General features: G+C 39.5%; 1 protein-coding gene across 5 annotated transcripts in view; it reads left to right on the top strand.

Annotated features, from left to right (window-relative positions):
* The first annotated feature begins 18,365 nt into the window (after window positions 1–18,365).
* The window catches only part of LOC101478087 (CUB and sushi domain-containing protein 3), a 251,912-nt gene continuing 248,266 nt past the window's right edge, over window positions 18,366–22,011 (top strand). For 3 of the 5 annotated variants that reach the window (XM_076889796.1, XM_004568072.5, XM_012923801.4), the window contains exon 1: window positions 18,366–18,955. In XM_076889796.1, the coding sequence (XP_076745911.1) occupies window positions 18,778–18,955 (178 nt within the window). In that variant the 5' untranslated portion in view covers window positions 18,366–18,777. The remainder of the gene's footprint in view (window positions 18,956–22,011) is intronic. The other 2 variants (XM_004568073.3, XM_012923802.3) reach the window with 1 other exon arrangement.

Raw genomic sequence — 22,011 nt, 5'->3', positions numbered from 1 at the left:
TCCTCCGTGTTTCTCTGTGAACCTTCTGTGTACTCTGCATTATTCCGTGTTCGCCGTGTCTCTCTGCGCCTCGCCCCGTGTCCTCCTTTTGTGTTAGTTTTCCCAGTTTAGGTTTATGTTCTGTTCTGCCCACATCTTGGTTTTGTTCACTATAAATAAATCCCACTTGCACCTCCACCACTGTCTGCCATTGGATCCTCCTTTCTCACCTTCACACGACTGCTGCCCCAGTCGTGACACATATAGATTTTCTATTCATAGACAGTAATCACATTTTTTTACACATAACCAAGAAAATCTATTTGAAAATGTCCGTTTAAAAGTTTGAAATCAGGGCAATATCATTCTTTATTGCATGTTTACTGCAGTGGATAGCACGAGCCAAAAGGCCACAAGTCACATTCAAAGTAAATAGTATAACTTGAGTTTACAGGCCCAATAACTGGAAATAGTTGGAAGGTCTCACCTTCAGGGACGTTTTCTTGAAATAAGAGAAGAAATGAATTCAGCTGTGAACCTGAGCACAAGACCTGTCACACCACTGACTGGAATATTATGACCCCCACCCAACCAGTAACGCTATAACCACCACCATGGTCTGCATACGGCCAATTACTGTGAGCTGTGATGACAGTTGACCTAAAGAAAGCCCCAGAGAATTTGAAGGCTTTTGATTAAATAAATCTATTGATCAGGGGTCTGAAAGCATGGGTCCTTATAGGCTGCTGGGACCAAAAAATGGCTGATCTTAGTGCTGTTTTAGCAACACAGGAAGCTGCTAACTTGGCCCCCCTGAAGGAGGGCCAAGTAAATGATAATTTTTAATCACTGTTGCTTAAAATCTTTTACCAGAAAACAGACAATGAGCATCTTGCTTGCAGAACTTGACATTTTGTTTTTGTTTTCTGGAATTGAAACGTATTTTTATCTATGCTAGATGTACTGTATGTCTGTTTACTTTCTGAGACCCTGCTGTACTGGTGCCGCATTGGATGAAATCAGAATATAATATTCCTAACGCTGTTAACACCTCGCCTATAAGAGACAGAAGAATGCCAGTGGAGATCACTAAAACCTGCCATTATCTCTCACCTCCAACAAGAATACTGTTTGTTAAGAAAAGGCACATTAATTACTTCATGTAGATGCAAAGCAGGTCATAATGTAGAGCTAATGTATAGAAAATTACCTGCATTTGTAAATACAATAATTGTTCTTCCATCTGTCCCTGTAATTTCATCACTAGCTTGACCAAATTACTCTACGAGACCAAATCTGTTTAATTGTCCCCTGCATCTTTATCACACCGTGTTATGTTCATAGTTGTTTTATCAAAAGGTGAATCACACAAACTCGACTATTTGGTATCCTAAAAAGACTGAAAATGAGAATATACCAGCTGGGAATACATTTCTCACCTTCTGGCTTTACTTATCTGGGAATAAAAGTCAGTCCAGACATAGATGACCTACTTCTGGAGAACTAATCTAATTTTAGCACCTGCATCAGAATACATTAAAAGATGGTCAGATCTTCCTATTTCTTTAATTGGCTGCGTTAATATTGTTAACATGAATTCTGTACCTCTATTCCAATTTATTCCTTTGCAGCACCCATCTAATCTGTTCCTTAAAATAAATGAAGTGATATCTAACTTTATTTGGAAAAAGTCTTACAGTTGCCTCAATTTCTTTGCCGCTTGATATGCCATCATGTCCAAGTCTCTGCTATTACTGGGCAGCAGAGATTAAAGCAGACGTATGCTGCTTCCTAGACAATCATAAAATACCACCACATTCCTGCTACATCTAAAGCTCTATCTGTATTTTGATCAAATGGAAAACCTGTTAAAGGTACCCATAACCCATTTGTCATGAACACTATAAGAGAACGGCCCAAAATACAAGCGGGCGTAACGCACGTATATCAGGTTTTTACAACAGCGGTAGTAAAACGTGTTTAGACTTTGGTCAGAGACAGGCCTTTTAGATGATATGCAAAGAGTTTAAATATTCATTCAAGACGTTTCTTCAAAGACATACAAAGCAAGAAATACATCTCAACATCACTTTTACAGTCCCCCAGTAACCTCCTCTGTCTAGCCATGACAAGGCCATTCTAGATTATCTTCAGGAATGTGGCCGGGTTTCACCTCTGTGTAAAATGCAGATAAATCCCAGGAACGGTCAAATAACGCTAGACTGGCTTAGTGTAGCAACTTAGATGGAGAGACCTCTGAACATGACAAGTTAACAGAGTTGGCAAAAATGTGGGTGTGTGTTTTTCTTCTGTGTGTGTGTACTTCTGTGAGACTGTCTCTGTAAAACACAGTAAAAAAAAGAAGCCCTGCCTCATGTATCCTTGTTCAAACCAAGTTCTGCTCTAAGCTATTACATCTAATCTCCACCCTGATGATTATTATGTGCTAGACGCTAATAGAATAATGGTGGAAGAATAAAAGAGTGCAGAGGTAATTAGGAAGCAGTGGGTCATCTCGTTTGCCCAGAGGAGGATGCAGAGGGAATTACCTGGTCCACAGATGGAGGAGACAGGAGGAGGAAAGCAGAAAGAGAGTAGAAAGACTTATTATGATATACATTGAAGTGTGGGAGGAAAGGAGAAGGGAAGCAATAGAAAAAATGGAAAGAATCTAAAGAATGGAAGTAGGAAAGAGACTGACGAAAGAGAAAGAAAAAGGTAGAAACAGAGAGGAAAAAGAAAAATGGGACTTGTTTCATTTTGAAATGATGGAATGTGTTCCTCGCCCCATAGGTCTGTTCAATAAGCTGCCTTCTGTTGTCAGGCTCTGGAGGACACAGAGAGAAGGGAAGGAGGAGGGAAATGAGAAAGAAGTGTATGTGTGTGTGTGCGTGTACTCAGAGTATGTATCCATCCCATAATTCCATAAAGAGCATTAGTCCGCCTACTCTCCTGCCTTCAGTGCTGTTCACTCATTCCACTGCGTGGCTGATTATGATCAAAGAAAGATTACAGATGGATCTCTACAGTCATACATTTAAAAAAAACTGTTATATGCTGATGATGTTCTGTGATCCGAGCCAAGGATTTCTGTTTTGTGTTTAATAGACATAAGTTTATTCAAGGTTAACAAATTTTGTGCTCCACTTGGGAGTTAGAGACACGCAGTGATTGAAGTTGACAAAGCCCTTTAAAAGAATTTGTTTAAAGATAATCACAGGTCACTTCATCAGACTCATAAAATATACATTTGTAGCATCTATGCAGCATGCAGGCAGGTTTTGTTTCGTATCCCAAGATTTTTAAAATATTCACCTTACCAGTACAGAGAAGATGACCTTTACGTGCTGAAGAAAAAAGTTTTGGAGAAACTCAAAGCAAAGTTGGCTTTCTCAGAAACTGAAGCGATGTCCTAAGTTCACATTAGTTTGCAAAAGTCTTGAGCCATCTCTCATTTCTATATGTTTTGCTTCCAAAATCTTGGAATGTTTTTCTTAAAGTGGTCTTGAGCCACAGTTCTCCAGGCTTTCTGAATTTTTCTTATGCCATTGGCAGCTTTTCCCCCCATTTTCAAGCCAGTAATTGTAACTGACAACTTTAAGAACAATGAGCTTTTCATTTGTTGAGCCATTCATTCAATTATTTAAGCATAAAAAGGGCATGAACTCAAGGGACGATCCAGTGTTGATGGCGTAGATGGCTTAGCAAAGATCCAATTTAAATTTTAACCAGTTTGTTATTCACAGCTAAAAAAAAAATGTTACCATGACTTTAGCTGAATCTGTGAAAATAGCCAAATAGAACTGTTTAACAGTCATAAAATGGCATTTTTTCACCAACAAGGTGATTCCCAGGTAGCTATTAGCCAAAACTTGGCATTCTCAGTAAATCCTTGAGGAAACTGTACAGGCGGAGGACAAAAAGAAGAAGTAACAGGACTAAAAAAAAAATACAGTAGATGAATAGTATCTAAAAGTCATGTCCTTGAGAAATAGGAAAGATTTAAGACAAAGACCTAGCACAAGATCTGAGCAATGCATCAGGTCCTTCAGTTGATCCATCTACGTCCACTGAAGCTTCATCAGAAATGGTCTCAGCGGAAGGGTGGCTTCTTAAGGAAGGGAAACAGGGAGAAAAGCCTGAGGTATGCTAAATTACACAGGAAGTGAATCCAAATTTAAAATGTTTATGTAAGTACGGAGGAGGTCAGGAGAGAGGCATAACAGTGAGTGTCTACAGGCATCTATAAAACATGGAGGATGATCTGTCTTGGTTCAGTGCTACAGCCAGTCGTGTCAAAACTGATAGAATTATGAATGTAGAAAATGCAATCATCTGGAAAGCATCTAATTGGCAACAGCTTCATTTTTCAGCATGACCATGATCCCAAACACACTGCCAATATAGTAAAAGCATTGAGCATTAAATGTCCCTCAGGAAGCCTGGAGAACTATTCCTGACTACATAAATAAATTCAAAGAAGAGTTCAAAGGCATTCACATCAAAATCTTGACTTTCAGGCTCACTGGAATTCTATAGAATTCCAGTGAGCCTGAAAGTCAAAACTCTACCTTAACTTCTATAAACTTTGCCTTATATACTGTATTTCCATTTGTGTCTGGGACACTACACTACACTACAGGGACTTTTTTTTTTCTTCAAAACAATGTCCCTGTTGTGAGGTGTGGTCTGCGGCTCCGCTGCTGGAGAGGGGTGGTGCAGTAGGTTCAGGGGGGCAGTACCAGGGAGGCTGGCAGGGCAGCTGGGGCTTGTTGGGTAATCAGGCTCTCCCTACAGTATATCAGCAGGTCGCTGGGACCAGAAGAGAGAGCTGTGCTGGGAACAAGACAGCCGAAAAGCTGCACACTAGTCCAAAAACTAAAACACTGTTAATAAAACATCACCAACCCTGCAATATTGTCTACGTGTCGGGTCCTTTTGTTGCATTCCCATTTTCCTAGCAAACTATGAAGAAATGAGAGGTGGCTCAAATTTTTTGGCCAGTACTGGAAGTTCTCAGGCAGCAGTAAGGGTGTGGACAGAACCACGAAACGGCACTGGCTGGGGTGTAAAGCATAAACTGCAAAATTTAGCATGACTAGCAGGCTCCCCACAACGTTGTAATTGCTTCTTGTCAAAGAAATCACTGTCATTAACCTGTTTCACTGCACTTACATTCAGTAGAGCCAAATAGCGTTCCTCCTACTCTGTGGCCTGTATTATTACACCGTGCGGGTGTAAAACAAGAATACAAACCAACAAAATTACCTGAACAAAACTGAGTTGAAATTAGAGATCCTTGACAAATTCCAGCATGAACAGGTGAGTGGGAGGGTGGATGTGGGTTTGGTTGCAAATTTGCCTTGCTCCATTTCACATGGAAATTTCTGACAAGTGAAAACTGGTTTGACCATAAAATTAGGGTAGAAAGATAGAAATGTGTTAATTAAACACAGTTTCTTCATGAAAACACAGTCCAGTGGCCCCTCTTGCCAGCACAAGAAATCTACCATTCAACAAATCTGTGGTGAACCGATACATGTGTATCACCTGTAACACTTTGAAGCATGAAGTGTAGCATCATGTATATGTATATTTTGTTTTTTAAAAAGAAAAAGGTTGGTATGAGTTTTCTTAATATGCTTCTTTTTACTCCCTTTTTTGGTTTACTGTTGGATGAAAACTGGTATTATATATGAGAAATGTTAAATATTACTCATTACTGTGTTTGTGTTAGTACTGTGACCTGGCTGGATAGTCCTCACAACCTCCCAAATTATATATTGTTATGGTATGACGCAGACACAGAAAGGTTATCTACTTTTATATAAAGTTTCATTTGCTGTTTATGTAATAAACATAAATTATGATAAATTTTCAATTTGTTGTTTCTTGTTTGCGTTGCAGATTCTGTTCATTAAAAATTGCCAAGGCAATCACAAATTCTGCTTCCAGGGCCAAAGAGATCCCAGTTAACCCTGCTGAATTAAACCAGCAGCCCTGCATTATGCAACGTTTAAGTAATCAGAAATGTACCAGCCATAAATGGCACTCTGAGCTGCTGGATCTACCACCGCTTCAACTCTTTACTCAGGTCACAGTTCAGCTCTGCAGGCCTTTTTCTAAGTGCACCATTTGCTCCCTCTGCCTCATACCCACACCTCTCTTTAACTCCTGTCCCTCCATCTTGTCTAAGTTCATCTTCACATGTTTCAGTGGATCCAGACAGGAGATTTGTCTGCAGTCAGCTCTGATTTCAGTCCTGGAAAAGCCTAGCCATAATCAAGGTTTCTGCTCAGCCTACAACCCATGTTTACCACCCTCATATGACAGCTAGCCAGACAGCTAGGTGTCACAACCATCCAAAACAAACATTTTAGCAGGAATTAGTTCAGAGCAGCAAAGACTTTTCCTGTCTGACTAATGGCAGCCAGCTCAGCTCCCAGTCCAGTTTTTTTCTTGTTGTTTTTTTTTTTTTACAGAGCAGAACATTCTCCTCCACCACAAGCCTTAAAAGCCTTTCACTCTACTTTTTCAATTTACACTCGTATTTAGATATTATATGTTGCTATGTGTCCATATTTTACACCAACTGTAACTGTAGAAAAAAAGAGGCATGAATTTCACAGCTTAGAGTGTCAGAATGAAAGTATGCAGGTCACTGTTGAGCTGTGTGTCCATCAGACATGCACGACAACAAAGTTGCAGTACTGTATTATATATCTATATATATATCTATATATATATATATCTATATCTATATATATATATATATCTATATATATATATATATCATATATATATATATATGATATATATATATATATATATATATATATAGATATATATATAGATATATATATATAGATATATATCTATAGATATATATCTATATATATATATCTATATATATATATATATATATATATATATATATCTATATATATATATGTGTGTGTGTTTGTTTGTTTGTTGCTGCAAAGGGTTTTGCAACTGAAGTCTATTCACAACTGACAGTGTTTACTGGCTGGATTAGATTAAGATTAAAATGAAAAAGAAAAAACCTACAATACAGCATTTCACATAAAGCATAAAGACATTTATAAAGACTGAGGAAGGACACATGAAACAGGACCTTATATTTACCTCTGTGTCAGTCTACAAAATGTGCAGCATGTGTACATTCCTCTCTAAAAAAGTCCTTTTTTTGTGTTTTGCTGAAAATGTTTCCACTGCTAACAGCTTTGAAACGTGTTATTTTGTTTGGGCTTGAGTTTCCCAGTTTACTCATAATAGAATGCATCCTTGAATATGTGTTAGTCGCAAAGCAATGATATGGATAAGATATGAATTTTAATTATTTTTGGTGCTATCTTAGTCTTTTGTTAAATAGTTTCTCGCTGCCTTTTTACTCCGACAGCTGTGATGTATTTGTTCAGTTTGTGACATATCTCCAATGTCTTGTTTGTAAGAATGACGGGGGTGGTTCAGCTTCTTTGTTAAACAATATGTATTCAGAGCGATGGCACTGCAGAAAAGAAATTCTAATGAAAAAAAAAAGGATTTGGGGTTTTGAAGATATTCAGGCGGACACAAACACTCAGCAGCAAGGAGCAGAAGTAGATACAGACACGATGCAAAATAGCAGCAGTAGTCAGAAAAAGACAATAAATACACAAAAAACAAAAGAAAAGAGAAGGCACAAAACAGGCAGCACTTCTTATTTTTTCTGTTGGATTCGAGAGACAACACAGAGGAGGAGCCAAAAGCACAAAACACGGCGCACTAGAGTGATTTTAAACAGAAGATATGCTCAATTAGAGCAACAATGGAAGGTTGTGGGTGGGAAGCAAATTCAGATGTCCATTCTGTAATTTGTCACTGAGCCCTAGAGGCAGTGAACACATGACCGAAATGGTCAAATTCAGCAAATTCACCCGTGGAACCGGTTCTGTGTATGCTGCAGTATGCTTTTCAATGAACTGGCCAGGCATGAATAATTGCTTCACAAATTCCTTTTCTGTCAGGCTCACGGGGGTCATTGCCCTCCTCAGTTTCTGATTCAATGAATTTGGCTTTTCAGGAGCCCTGTTTATAGTTTTCATTTTCCTCTGTTTAACTGTGTTTATATGAATCTGACACCATCTGTGCTTAAATGCAAAATACTGCATCGTTTTCCGCATATACAGTGATTAGCACATTTATTAAACCCCCGACCAGTGTCAGGTTTAAACCACAGCTGACTTAAATGAACGATATTGCTAATTACAAGAATCATTTCTTATGTTTCTGTAATGGGTAATCCACCAGAGTGTGCAAGCTCTTTCACTGAAATGAATATTTTAATTTAAAACATGATTATAGCTGTTTTGCATGGGTTTTCAATTTCACTGTTTTACTAAAAAGTTTTAAAAAGTAAACCAATTAATTATTTTTTGATTAAGATGCCAAATTACAGTTATTTAGTTGCATCCTGAACAGAAAATAATTGGTCGAATGTTATGCTTGGTTAATTTCTGACTTCTCAGAGGCATCCAGTCCAAATTAGGTATAAAAATGTGAATTCAGTTTGCTCTTTGCCTGATAAATAACAATATAATATTTAGTTTTAAGCAAATTTATGACAGATTTCTAATGAATTTGTTAAACACTGCATTTTTCCTTACTTATTTTTGCAGGGTTAAAAAAGAAAGTCTGTCCAAATATTTTTTCTTAAGTCAGAATTTTAAGCCTCAGTAATACTCGTTTTTTTTCCCACGCTCTTTCCCACCAATGGGACTTTTTCATTTTTTTGAGTTTCCACTTTTGACTCTTTGACACACTAAAAGCTAAACTCTAAAACAAACCTATCAAACAGCCCCACACAAGTATTTATTCATCAAACACAACAAGTCAAGTTGGTCTTTTAAAGGGCAATCACAGCAGGACCATGAAGATCAGGTCTGATTGCTGCAATTTGGTAATTAAGCAAAGGGGAAAATGAAAGTGCACACTTTAAAAGACCCAGTTGAATTGCACTAAAATGAAATTCCTTCACACTTCATAATCAAATAGCACACCATTTCCATATAACCAAAACAATCCATGTTACTTCATATACCTGTCGTGCCTTCCATTTGCCGAAACTGTGACTCGGTGCAGTAAGTGACAACAAAAGAAAGGTCAACGCAAAAGTCAAATTTCCCATCAGATGGGAGAAGACCAGTAAAGTCAAGAAGGGCTCCATGAATACTCTCGCCTGTACTTACTCTAATCGCTCTCTCAGAATATCACTCCGGCCTCACAGACCGATGTTTATTCTTTTTTTGCTCAACTATTTCAGGATCAAAGGAGCATTTTATGACCACACAGGTGCCGTAAGAACCGAAAGGGCTCAGCCTGTTGTGCTCTTTAGGTAGTTTGTTCTTGGGGGTATTGAGGCTTATTTTTCGTTGTTACTTGTCCTGACTAAAAACAAAATTAAACACTTAATATGTAAAGTGAGATTTCAAGGCTTCAAAATCCATACCACACCTTTAAACTATAATTTCCAGTGACATAAGGTGTGTGCAAACAGGTGTTTATGTTCAAAGTCATATGGATAGGAGAGACGAAATAGATTTTCATCAGCCCTCGTAATCATAGCTTTATTTACTGTTTATTTTAAGTATGAAGTGACAGCTTGGTGACGCAGTGGTTAGCGTTGTTGTCTTTCAGGAACAACAGGAAGAAGGCCTTGAGTTTGAATCCAACAGAGGTCGGGGCCATTCTGTGTGGAGTTTATATGTTTGCCTGGGTTCTTTCCAGGTACTCTGGCTTTTTCCCGCAGTCCAAAGAAATGCAGTTAGTGGGGTGAGATTAACTGGTAATTCTAAACTACCTGTAAGTGTGAATGTGAGTTCAAATGTTTGTCTATTTGTCTCTCTGCGTTAGCCCTGCAATAGACTAGAGATGGCACGATACCACTTTTTTATGTCCGATACCGATACCGATATCATAAATTTGGATATCTGCCGATACCGATATGAATCCGATATAGTGTTTTTTAATCAACAAAACTGTTTTTTAAATATCTTGCTGCATTTTGTATAAGTTCATACTCAAGTTTAAAACAACAACTACACTAAAGCTATTCTGTTATACCTGTATGCAAAAAAAAATATTTCATAGTTCAGCAATACTGATCAATCTAATAAACTTAAACCTACACCATCCTCCCTATTCTGGTATTTTAAAGAGTACTTAGCATAAATATTAAGCAACCTAACTAATAGGGTTCCAACTCCCAGCAACAACAAAAATAAATAAATAAAAAATAGGGAACCACCCCTCACACTCCACCTCATGATGCTTAATCGACGTAATCAACCTTAATTTGATGCAGTGTGAAAAAAAATGCACAGAAATCAATTATTTTTCAAGAAATATTAAATAGATTCAACATCTTTCTTCAACAAAATTGCAGACTGCACAGATGGTACCTTCCCAAAGGAAAAAGTACTATAGCTTACTAGGGTATATATATTAGACTTAATAGTTACTATATACAGTAATTGACTTCTATTCATTTTACATCAAATTAAAACTTTGGGTGTCAGATAATTATTTATTAAAAGCTAGACATTTTAAATGAGAATAAGAAAGAAAAGTATGTCTTTGTGCCCCCTTTTCCCTGTTAATGCCCTATCGGCCCCCCTGGCTAAACTTTGCTAGATCCGCCCCTGCACAGTTACCAGCCGTCAGCTACTAGAAAAAGATCCTGGAGTAGAAAGTAATATTAAATACATTCTAACAATAGCTGATCAAGCTTAAACGTGCTGCTGTTGTTCAGCCGCTGGTTTCCTCTTTCTGGTGCAAAGTGGGCCAAAAACAAACTAGAGAGACGGACTCGCGACAGAGGTGCTTTCGTGATATTTAATGGATCGGATTACATTTTTTATTTTTCTCCGATATCCGATCCAGTAATTTAGGTCAGTATCGGACCGATACCGATACGTAATATCGGATCGGTCCATCTCTAGTGTGCACCTTTAGCTTTAACAATTGATTGAAAAATAGTCATTGATGTTTCTGTCCAGAGAATCAGAACTAGCCTTCTGATTAGCTAATCAGAACTAGCCTTCTGATTAGCTAATCAGAAGGCTAGACCGTCCAATTTCACGCCTTTAAACTTTAAAGGCGTGTTTGTGTGTGTGTTTATACAATTGCTATTATGTTTGCACTTTATGTGTAATGTTACTGACTGCAGAGATCAGTAAGATGTGTGTATTTTTTATTTATTAGTTTTATTTATTTAATATTATTTTTTAATTGAATGACTGTCTAGTAGTTCACAGATGTCGAAAAACTGAGTGTGGTAAAGCCACTGATTTTTTTTATGTATATTTCTGCAATCTGCACATTGTACTGACTTTCATTTTAATGTTTACACCAGGGTTCCTTGTCAGCACTTTATGCTCAGATGTTTGTAAGCTAAAAATAAACTATTGTGTATGTTCAAATATACTGTTGTGATTGAAGAAGTTAAATAAAAATGTCAGTCATCAATTCATGCATCACCTCATGTCATCATAACAGAGGTCTGTCTTCCAGGAAAGAACAGTTTAAAATTAATGTAATATAGTATTGGCCATACTATATGATGTATTGCTTGTCTTTGTTTAATAATACAGAAGACAAATACCTTAAAAAATAATCGCATATCGCATCGCAATCGCAATATTGGGGCAAAAAAATCGCAATTAGATTATTTTCCATAATCGTTCAGCCCTATAGCGAAGCTCCAAATGCTATCCAGACCACCGACAGGTCCCGCATGCCACAGCCGCTCTATCACGTGATGCATACTGCTCTGACGTGCTAACGTTCTGAGGTGAGTTACGGCGTGTTGCAAGTTTTGTGAGGTGCTTTCGTGATATTTAATGGATCGGATTACATTTTTTATTTTTCTCTGATATCCGATCCAGTAATTTAGGTCAGTATCGGACCGATACCGATACGTAATATCGGATCGGTCCATCTCTACAATAGACTGGTGACCTGGCTTTGTTGAACACTCCAAAATTAATGTAAATCCATATCAGATAGTAATTGTATATAATTAAGCTTTGCCTGGTGTCTATGGAAACTAAAATATGAATTTGAAGCAACTTCAGAAATATGACCCATTTTTTTGCACAACTTACTCTAAAGCGGGGGGTGGGGGGGCAACAGAAATCCTGTGAAGGTAAAATCTTTCTTTTTTTCTATCGGTATAGAAAAAACTAAGCTAATAAAAAGGTTTCTGGCTTCAAGGTTTTTTTTTTCTCCCATCTCTTTTGGCCATTTCACCAGAACATGTTCAGCTGCCACCTGTTGGATTTCAGGCACAGATGATTTGTGTCTTTGCAAAATGTCCTAGTTTGTTTTCTAAATTTACCAACATTTACACAAACTTAATTCGTCAAAAACAACACATGGCTTCACTCAACATATACAGTATATGCATGCATCAGATCCCTAATTAAATCACCATTCATCTACTCTGTGACATCTAAAAACATCACTTGAGCAAACAGTTGTTAACTTGAGTTCACGTCTACATAATGTTATAAATGTTTTCACAGAGCAACCTGATTCTAAGAGTGAATACATACTGTATTCGAACATGTCTGTTTCTGTTCTCATGTTTTATATTATTTTATTATTGATTTTGTTCAAACAAGTTTTCAAATATAAAAAATGTTAATGTATCGAAGCCGCTCATACATTAACAGTAGGTGGTATTTTAAACTGTCAAGTATGATTGAACAGCCCAAACTCCTGCTGTACATGTTTTGCTTTTTATACATTGCCCAGTTTCTATCACCATATTATTTTTCCACTTTACATTCATTTTGTAATACATAAATATTAATTTTGTCTAATAAAAAAGGGGGAAGAGTTATTAGAATCTGATGGAATATCACATCATGTTTGTCGCTGAAGGCAAAGCAGTGCATTTCTAGGCTGTTGTTTCACTGTTTCACTTACCTGAGAACACACAGCAGCCAAGTCAAGGTGAAGATGGGTAAGGCAAAGGCAATGGCAGCTGAGGAGTGAAATGTGCTCAAGAGCAAAAGGATGAGTAGATGGCATCGAGCGCGTCAGCTCTAACAAGATGTCCTTGAACCAGCACTTGAAACGGGATGTGCTCACTGCCTCAGGAAAGTAATTTGCCTACAAGGAAAGTAGATACTCGATTTGCCTCAGCTCTGCAAAAAGTACTATCCACAGAATTGCATATGTCACAGTGAGTGTTGGACCACACCCATAGTCAAACTTGGCTTTCAATTTGTTGTCAGTTACACACCTGTAAAGGTTCGTGACTGTATCTTTCGCTGGTTGAATGCTATTGTGCTGGAAAAATCTGTCCAGAAAATGACAGAAAGACAGACAGATAAACACCTGCCAAAGCACTTAAAAACCATCTTTGTTTTAGCTTCCGCTGCAGCAGGTGTCTCCAAGAGCGCGCACACAACTCTATGCCCACTTGTAGCTGGTTGCCGGCACATTTTTATACACATGAGTCTGGCATGCTCAGGCACACAGAACATTATATTATACAGACTGTAGAATTATGCCTTTGTGTGTGTTTGTGTGTAATATCCCAGTGTGATGCTTACACCACTTAGGAATGAAGCTTTGAAGTACTTTGAAATTATGGTGCAACAGATTGCAGTTGTTGTACTTAAGAAATGCAAACAGTATTTTAAAGGAATTCAAATGGGATGTTTTTCTTTTCAGCAAGAACTTTGACAAAGAAACGCATTAAAAAGCCTCATAACTGCAGTTGAAGCATAAATTGTCTATGTTAAAGGTGTTATTTTAGCATCACAACACCTTAATAATCAAAGTTAAGTCTGATATTCTGCAGTGTGATTAGCCTTGGCTGTCATGAACATATCTTGTGGACCGTCAGAAAAACCTCTCACTCTATAATCCCAGTGCATAATTAATACTCTCAGCATATTTCCAAGTCTCTGATACACACCTTTTTTCCTAAAAAAAGTGTTTAACTCATTTTTTTCTCAGTGGAGTGGATCAAAACGCTAGCGTTTGCTTATTCTCTCCTCCTCTTTCTCAATCAGCAAATTTTCCCTTTGATCTTTTATTCATATGATTAAGTCTGTGTATCACCAGACTCTTCATTTTACATTTCAATATATGATGAGACCATCTTTGAAGTAGGGCCTGCTGCAGTGGAGTGACTTTGGCGAGCAACTTTTTTTTCCCTTCATTTTTTTCTGTCTGTAGTGTTGCCAATTATTGCCAACTTGGAAACATTTTCCATCTTGTTAATTATCCATTTTAAGTAGTTTGACCCTGAGTGTAAACACACACACCCACAAACAATATGCATGCTTTTCATCTTACATGTAAAAAATAAAATACTCCGATGCTCCAAGGCACCCTATTCCCTATATTATCTCATTCTTGTATCACCAGAAATATGTTATCTCTTTCATGAACACATATTTTTTGTATCCATTTAGATTCAGTATTCATTACATTTCCCTTTTTACTGGTGCTTCTGTGCTCCCTCACATGTATTTTTCAATTGCTTATTATAATGCTTTACCCTTGTGCCTGCGTCTGTCTTTTTTCCCCCAGTGCCAACAACCTCAATTCATCCTCCCTGCCCTCCTTTGCCTGTTTGCCCTTCCTTTCTCTCACTCTCTTATAGTCACGTCTTTTCTATCACTCCCCTTTATGTTTGACACCATTCCTAAATCAATACCTTTAACCCTTCCTCTCTCTCAGCACATCGCCACCCCCAAGCTGCCTCCGCCTCTCTTGTCCTACTATTTCAGACTTTTCCTCAGAAGATAAAAGGTTTAAGAATGTTTAATGTCAGATGTGTGAACAAAGCACATGAGCAGGCTCAGTCATCCAGGATTTGACTGAAACCTATATAAAGCCTAATGAGGGAAAGACAAAATGTGGTAAACTTCCATGTAATAACAAGACAAAAGTGGTAGGATTTGACAAAGGTGAGAAAGGAGGGAGTGTGTATACGTGTAAGCAATAGGCTGTGTAGAGGAAAGACAAAATATTGTGTAATTCATATTTTATGAGGCTTTTTCTTCAACTAAAAATGGATCAAAATTGTTTTGATGTGTTTGATGTTGCTTTTTATCCATATTTATTCAGACCATGTACCATGACTCATAGCTCAGAATGTTGCCCTGAGCTAAAGTGCTAGCATTGCACTGATGATGATCTTGCTAGGCATGTCAGTGAAACTGTCAATGCATATTTTTGTCTCTGTACCACCATGTAACCTGATACAGGATTAGGCATGAAGGTTTGTTTTTCTTTAATTGCATGATTCACATGACACCGCACGACTGATTCTGCAGAAACACGCCTCTTTATAAACCCAGGCCTCTGTCTTTTACTTCCTCTACACCATCTACATCTCTTAGCACAGAAGCACTGGGATGTTGGCTGACTTTACAAAAGACATAAAAATGTATGCAAATGTACACATAAGCATGAATGGCCATTTTTGGGGGGCTCCATGAGCACTAAGAATGCTTAAAAAAAAAAAAAAAAAAGAATCCTGGTATGATTTTATTTGAGCCCCAAAAATACCCACTGTCACAGACACGGCAACTCTGATTCCATCTCTATCCCCTCTACCCTCTTACCCACATGCACACATATCTTCCCTCTACTCCTTTCACCTGCCCCACCTACCTTCCCCTTGCTGCTTGTGTACTGTAGGTGCACACCTAGAGCAATGGAGCAGCTGAACCCAGCAGTGGATTAGTGGTAGTGTGAGAGAGGCCAGATTCAGAAATATTCCTCTAGGGAAGTCAAGTCAGCTAATCCGACCCCAGTGCTTACTCTATCAACGCCCTCACAGCTGCACTTTGCCCCAGTACATACAGACACACATACACACACGCAAACAAAATACAACCCAGGCGTGAAGATCTCAACTTAGATGTGAATGCCAAGGCCTATACCACCACAATATGTGTTCATGAAAGCAGACACATACTGAAGGGTATATGCGTTACATGCACACAAGCGGTTTGACACTTTTATTCAAACATGTGCACGCACTCATGCATACACAGAATGCGGGATACGCTGCAATGGTAGAAATCCCGTTAGCTAGCCCCCCTGTGGGAATGCAGGAGGCCTTTGACCTGTGTGTGACACGGAAATCTTTCCAGGTGTAATAAGAAAATGCTGAGCATACTCACTAGTACAACAACCTATTTGCTCCCTAAGAGTTAGAGCAGTCTGAGTGGCTTTTTATTCAGCTGACTGATTATCTGGATGGTTAGTAAACTGGCCCCCGGGCTTCCTGTTCCAGTAGTAAGTACGTAAAGGTACCTTTAGCAGATGCCTTTGAACTTAAGTCCATAAATATTAGCACAAATGCGCCCCTATTCCCACAGAATACTCATCCATGCTCGCACAGATGTATGCAAGCACAGGAGGATGCATGTTCCATTTAGCATTTATGAACTATTAATACACAGAGGTGAGCACACACCCACAAATGCACACAAAAACAACAGGAGGATCAGGCAGGAGGCTGTCTGATTGCTCATCAAGCAGCAAGGGCGAGCTGGCGAGAGGCATCAATACGACTGAAGCCCACTCTCCTGGGCCCACCTGTCGATTACAGTGGCGAAGACAAGCCGCCTAGTGCCTCAATGCATTCCCAGCAGCCTCTGTTGAGCCTGTAGACACCTGAAGAATTCTGATGCCAGGAGGGAATGTGGGACCTTCCACTTCACACTGCCAGATATGCAGCGGTTTTCCTCTGCAGCATAAACCATTGCGATAAACAACTCTACAGAGAAATGGAGGAAGGATACAAATCTATCGCTCATGTGGTAGCGATTCAGTTTGTATGGGGTAGAAAGAGATAGATTAATATCTAGCTGTCCACAGAAACATGTAGAATAAGATTTTCACAAAGAACTACAATACATTTCTTAGACGCACAATAAACAGGGAATAAAATGCAATTCGTGAAATACGATGGCGATAAAGTGTTACAGCTATTTACAGGACAAAAATCCCCAATGAATCTTGTAGAGTTGTAATTAGAAATCCTGATTCCCCACCATTTGGCCTGCAGAGCTGAATTATGTTTTTGCTGTTTATCTGGCTGAAGGACAACAATCCCATTGCCCTCTGCAGCCTAATAATTAGGGAAGATTAGAACAGGATCAAGCTGTTTTCCCCATTTGCTCTCCCAATGGACTGAAGGGTTATGAGTGTGAAGTTCATCCTGTCTAACCTTGTACACGGAGACATGAAAAGAGATGATTATCATGATGCAGATTTAAACTTACTTGTCCCTTTCTTTCTTTCTTTCTTTCTTTGTATAAACAGTTTGAATGTGTTAAAAAGGTATTAATGTATGTATTAAGTATTAAATTAAAGTTTAATATTTTTGGCCATATCGTTTTAAATGATAAAAACATCAGTTGCTTTCCCTAACAAGACGCTGGTTTTTAGTTTCAGCACCACGGACAGCTCTCTTACTCTACTAAAAGCTTTTTTTTTTTTTTTTTTTTTTTTTTTTTTGCTTCTTCTTAAGGAAAAAATATTGATTTTTATAGAGGTCATTGAAACTGCAGTTATTAATTGGGCCATATTCAAACCGAAGATATGCACAATTGATTTGAGTCCGATCTGATATTCAAGCTCTGTTCAGAGCTGCTGCTCTCACACAGTCGAAACTTGAGGGTGTTGGATGTTCACTGCAATCCAGGAAATGTGTCGTAAAAATAGGAAGCGAAGCTTTGTGTGTTGGAGTTAACCGCTCTTGAAGCAGCTCTATCCGAATGTGTTACAAACATAATGATGTTCATTCTATGTGCAATCACGGCCTCTCGCTTCACTGCTCCCCGTTTCCTATCCGTTTCAAAGCAGAGGTCGGCGACTCTTCCGAAGCTAGATGGCAGAAGAGCCCCACTGCAGCTGAGCTGCGCTTTGCGCCGTCATCGTTCCGTCTTTGCATTGCAAATTGCCCAACCCCATCACTCCCAATAACAGCTCCTCTCGATCTCCAAAATGAAAATCAGAGTTATGGTGGGATTGCCTACCAGGCGTATTTCTTTCATCAGCTCTCGGGACGGGATGCTGCCTGTCTGAGTCTCAACTAACACCCCCACACCCTTTCCACCTCAAACACACACACACACACACACACACACACACACACACACACACACACACACACACACACACACGCTCTCATTAACACAGTACGACTCTTTCTCAGTATTTGCATTCTTCTCATAAAGAAGAATGCAAATAAAGATAAAGATACCTCCCTCCTTCTCCTTTGCCACCCACACCTTGCTGTTCCCACTTCATGACTTGTTACCCACACATCCGCCAAATCATACTTACACAGGACGCTCTCCCTCTCGCACCCTCCCCTCCCTGCTCCCACTGCCACCTTTCCTCTCTCACTCTGCCTGGCTCAATTGCCGATCGATAAAGCCAGCATTCAAACTGTAGACCAGACTCTTCTCCGTCATCAGCCGGTTTTTAGGGATTCAAAGGGAAATATGTTGAACGGCAGACACAAGAGCGCGCCAGCAGAGATCCTTGCACTTGATGCCCCTCTCAGCAGAGATGGTTGAGCCCTCGTCCAGGTTGCTGTGGTCCTATCCTAAAATTCAGTCTTGCTCACTTCTCTCCTATCAGCTGACGAAGCGCGGCGGGCGGCTCTGCCTGTTTCTCCTCTGAGAAGGGAATCTACTTAAACCCCCACAGAAAGCGAAAACTGGCCATAGGTTACATGTTTTAGTTGTGAACATGAAGGGGATTTACAGAGACGGATACTACGACGGATCTATTGAACTACGGGACGTTTTCAACAGGAGATGCGTTAAATGTGGCAGACGGGACTTTGTTCAAGCCAAAACGATGAGGATTAGAACGGGGATTGTTTTTTGGAACCTCGTCTTCTCACTGATGTTCACTTGTGTGAAAGGTACGAGCCACTGCCGCAATTCTCTGCATTTTCGAATGCGCTTGGTGTGCCTCGGTGTGTGTCTGCGCGCGCATGTGTGCGTGCGTGCAAGAAATCAAAACCTTTAACGTTACAGACGTGCACATAATAGCCTACCTCGGCTCTCTGGATGGACTTTTAAGGGACGCATTTCGGCGGTTTTGCGCTCAATGCAGGCTTTGACAGATTCGCTCAATAGATATTCTTGCGGTAGCCTACGCTTCTTCTAATAGCCTACGTGAGCTGCTTTGCTTAGTAGGCTAACTAGTGAATTGTTGAGGCGCAAGTGCACGCGCCGCACATTGATCATGTTAAGAGATTTTGATTTTCTTTTGGGATAAAGCCGCGCGCATTTTCTCGTTTCTGGGTCGAGTTTTTCAAGTATTTATGTGAGATTTGCGTCAGGCCGGTTTCTCACCAGAAACGTTACTGAACCCATTCAGGGACCGAGGCAGGTTAAGTGGTGTAGAACCAATTTGTTGGCTGGTATTTATCGAAGTTGCCAGTGCAGGCAGGTGTAAGGTGGGCTTCTTAGTATTCTGGTGGCTCTGTCTCTGTGTCTGACCATTTCAGTGCTCGATGTAGCTGGTGAGGTAACAGCTGCTTTAGTTTATTTTCCCTCTGTCTTCTTCTTATATGCATCAGCAAGATTTAGTCAGACCAACAACTGCACTAGTAAAATGCCACTTTCCCAGCAGTTTTCAAAATAAAGTCCTTAAAAAACGACTTTGAGCTCGATTGTGTCATCTCTCTGTTTTTATTTTAATTAGATTCATGCTGTTCACTCACTACAGCTTTTGTAAAAGTCAGTCAAAGCGACGAGTGCTTATTTAGCACACTGCAATTAACATGTCCTCATCCGCTGTTCAATGGCACGTAAACATTTGCAGAAAGCAAAAATGAAATTCTCGTGCCCTTGCAGTGGAGTTACATGTCGAAACAGAAGTGTGTGTGTGTGTGTGTGTGTGCATGAGTGTGTCTGTTTGAGTACCACACACTACTGGGTGAAATTCTCATTTCTTACTAAAATCCGACGCAAAGAGCGAAAGAGAGAGAAGCCATCAAAATACCCCCCCCCCCCCCCCCCCCCCCCCCCCCCCCAAACCCCCAAAATGTGTTACTTCTGAATGTCTTTGCGTAAAACACATTAACGATGTTTTATGCGTGTGACTGAATGGCTACCTATCTGTTGCATGCATGTATTTATTTCCGAATGTGGGGACTCACAGATATTAATTTACATGCAGATTGCTCGGCCTGTGAGTAATTCCAACGTCTGTCTCTTGGGGGTGGATGAGATGTGCAGCATGCAGAGTAGCAGCGCCCACCAAGAATGAGCCAAGTCGAGTGGAGCAGAGTCGGGCACAGTGCTGTTTCATCACCACCCACACTGTGGCAATGTCAAACCTTGAGGCCACTGCCAATCCTCCTAGTTCTGTTACTTATTAGGGAGACAGCCAGCCAGGAATTGGGGGAGGGCGTGGGGGGAGGGAGAGGAGGAGGACGTGAGGAAAGGGGAGAAGGCCTGGATCTTCTTTTGGAAAAGAGTGGAGGAAATAGTGACACGGCGCAATGAGAGGAAGAAGAACTATGGAACAGTTGTTGTTCCTCAGCCTCTGACAGTTGACACAGTGTTTGCAGAAGTAAAAAGATATCTGCTACATCTGGCCTGTGACTCACTTCTCCTTCTAAGATAATGATGCCATAAAAAAGACTCCTATCTGGCAGGGTTTGTACAACAGCACTTTTCTAGAGGTCTTTTTTCAGTGACTATAATTAGATTATTTTTGAGCCAGGATCCTGTCCTGGGTGATGCACAGTTCTGATTCTTAGGTATCTCCATCACCTGTCTAAATCTTGGCACTGTGCACATATATAATGAAGTTGAATGAAAGTTTTGCAACTTGTTGTGCAGAACAGATACAATGTCACAATTTCATTAAAAAAAACAAAACTCATTGCAGCAGTTCGATTAACTGTGGAAATTCAATGCAACTTGGTCACATCCTTGAAGAGAATATAATACTGCGTATACAAATTGAAGAGGATAAACTGTAGACATTGAAGTTTTCTGTGGTTTTAAAGATAAAGTCCTTAAAAACATGAAGAAATAGATGATCAAAATAACTGGTTCAAACACCAATTGAATTCCTTTGCGCTGACAATGAACAATCTGTCTCTCTTCCCTTGGGTACAAAAGCGGCCTTTGTCCGTTTTTTATGGTTGTCGCAATGCGTTCATCGATCAGTGGACAATCAATATGTTCACAACAATAAATCTTCTGTACTTACAGAAGAAATGGATAATATCATGTGAATGTAAGTGGTGATGCTCTGAAGAACCAGACTGTGGTTATGTGCACAGCTTGCTTCATCTGCCCCCTTTACTCGTATAGTGTTTATGGTTATTAGAATAGTGAAGCAGATGGATGCTGTTTCACTTTATATTCATACTTTTTATGGATTAAATTAATTTTCAGTGGTATTTTGCATATCAAGATCTGCTCAGACATTCATTTTTTGTTGTTTGGGTCTTATAAATGAAAATTAGGAAGGTGTGTCCTCATAGGAAGCTGAAGGGGCAAAGAGACCACAGAGGCTCTGGGCTGTATCGTGGACCCTTGAAAAGACAATGAACGATTAATGATTGCAAGCAGATTGTTGAAAATTGTCCATCTGTCGTGTGGCACTGCTTCTGTTTATTGTGACTACATTGTATTTCTGACATTTTCTTCTATCTCTCACGTGTGTGTGTGTGTGTGTCTGTGTCTTTATTAAGTCTATACTGGGCAGTCTCTAATTATTGGTAATCAGGTGGGTTCTACACAGACTGTAATCTGGCCACTGAGCCCTTGATGAAGACTTTATCTCAATGTGATTATGTAAACAGGCTGGGAAGGCTGCTGGGGCTAATCAGGATTACAATTTGTCTGTGTAATTATATTCTATCTTGTGGGAATGCTGGGCATTATCCAACTGCCTCCAAGGTCCACAAAAATGGTCGAAGAAGATGAAGAAGTACAACCCATACAGTTCCAA

The sequence above is a fragment of the Maylandia zebra genome, linkage group LG11, assembly GCF_041146795.1.
Source record: "Maylandia zebra isolate NMK-2024a linkage group LG11, Mzebra_GT3a, whole genome shotgun sequence".
Taxonomy (NCBI): domain Eukaryota; kingdom Metazoa; phylum Chordata; class Actinopteri; order Cichliformes; family Cichlidae; genus Maylandia; species Maylandia zebra.
The sequence above is the reverse complement of the archived record's forward strand: the minus strand, read 5'-3'. Positions and strand labels throughout refer to the sequence as shown.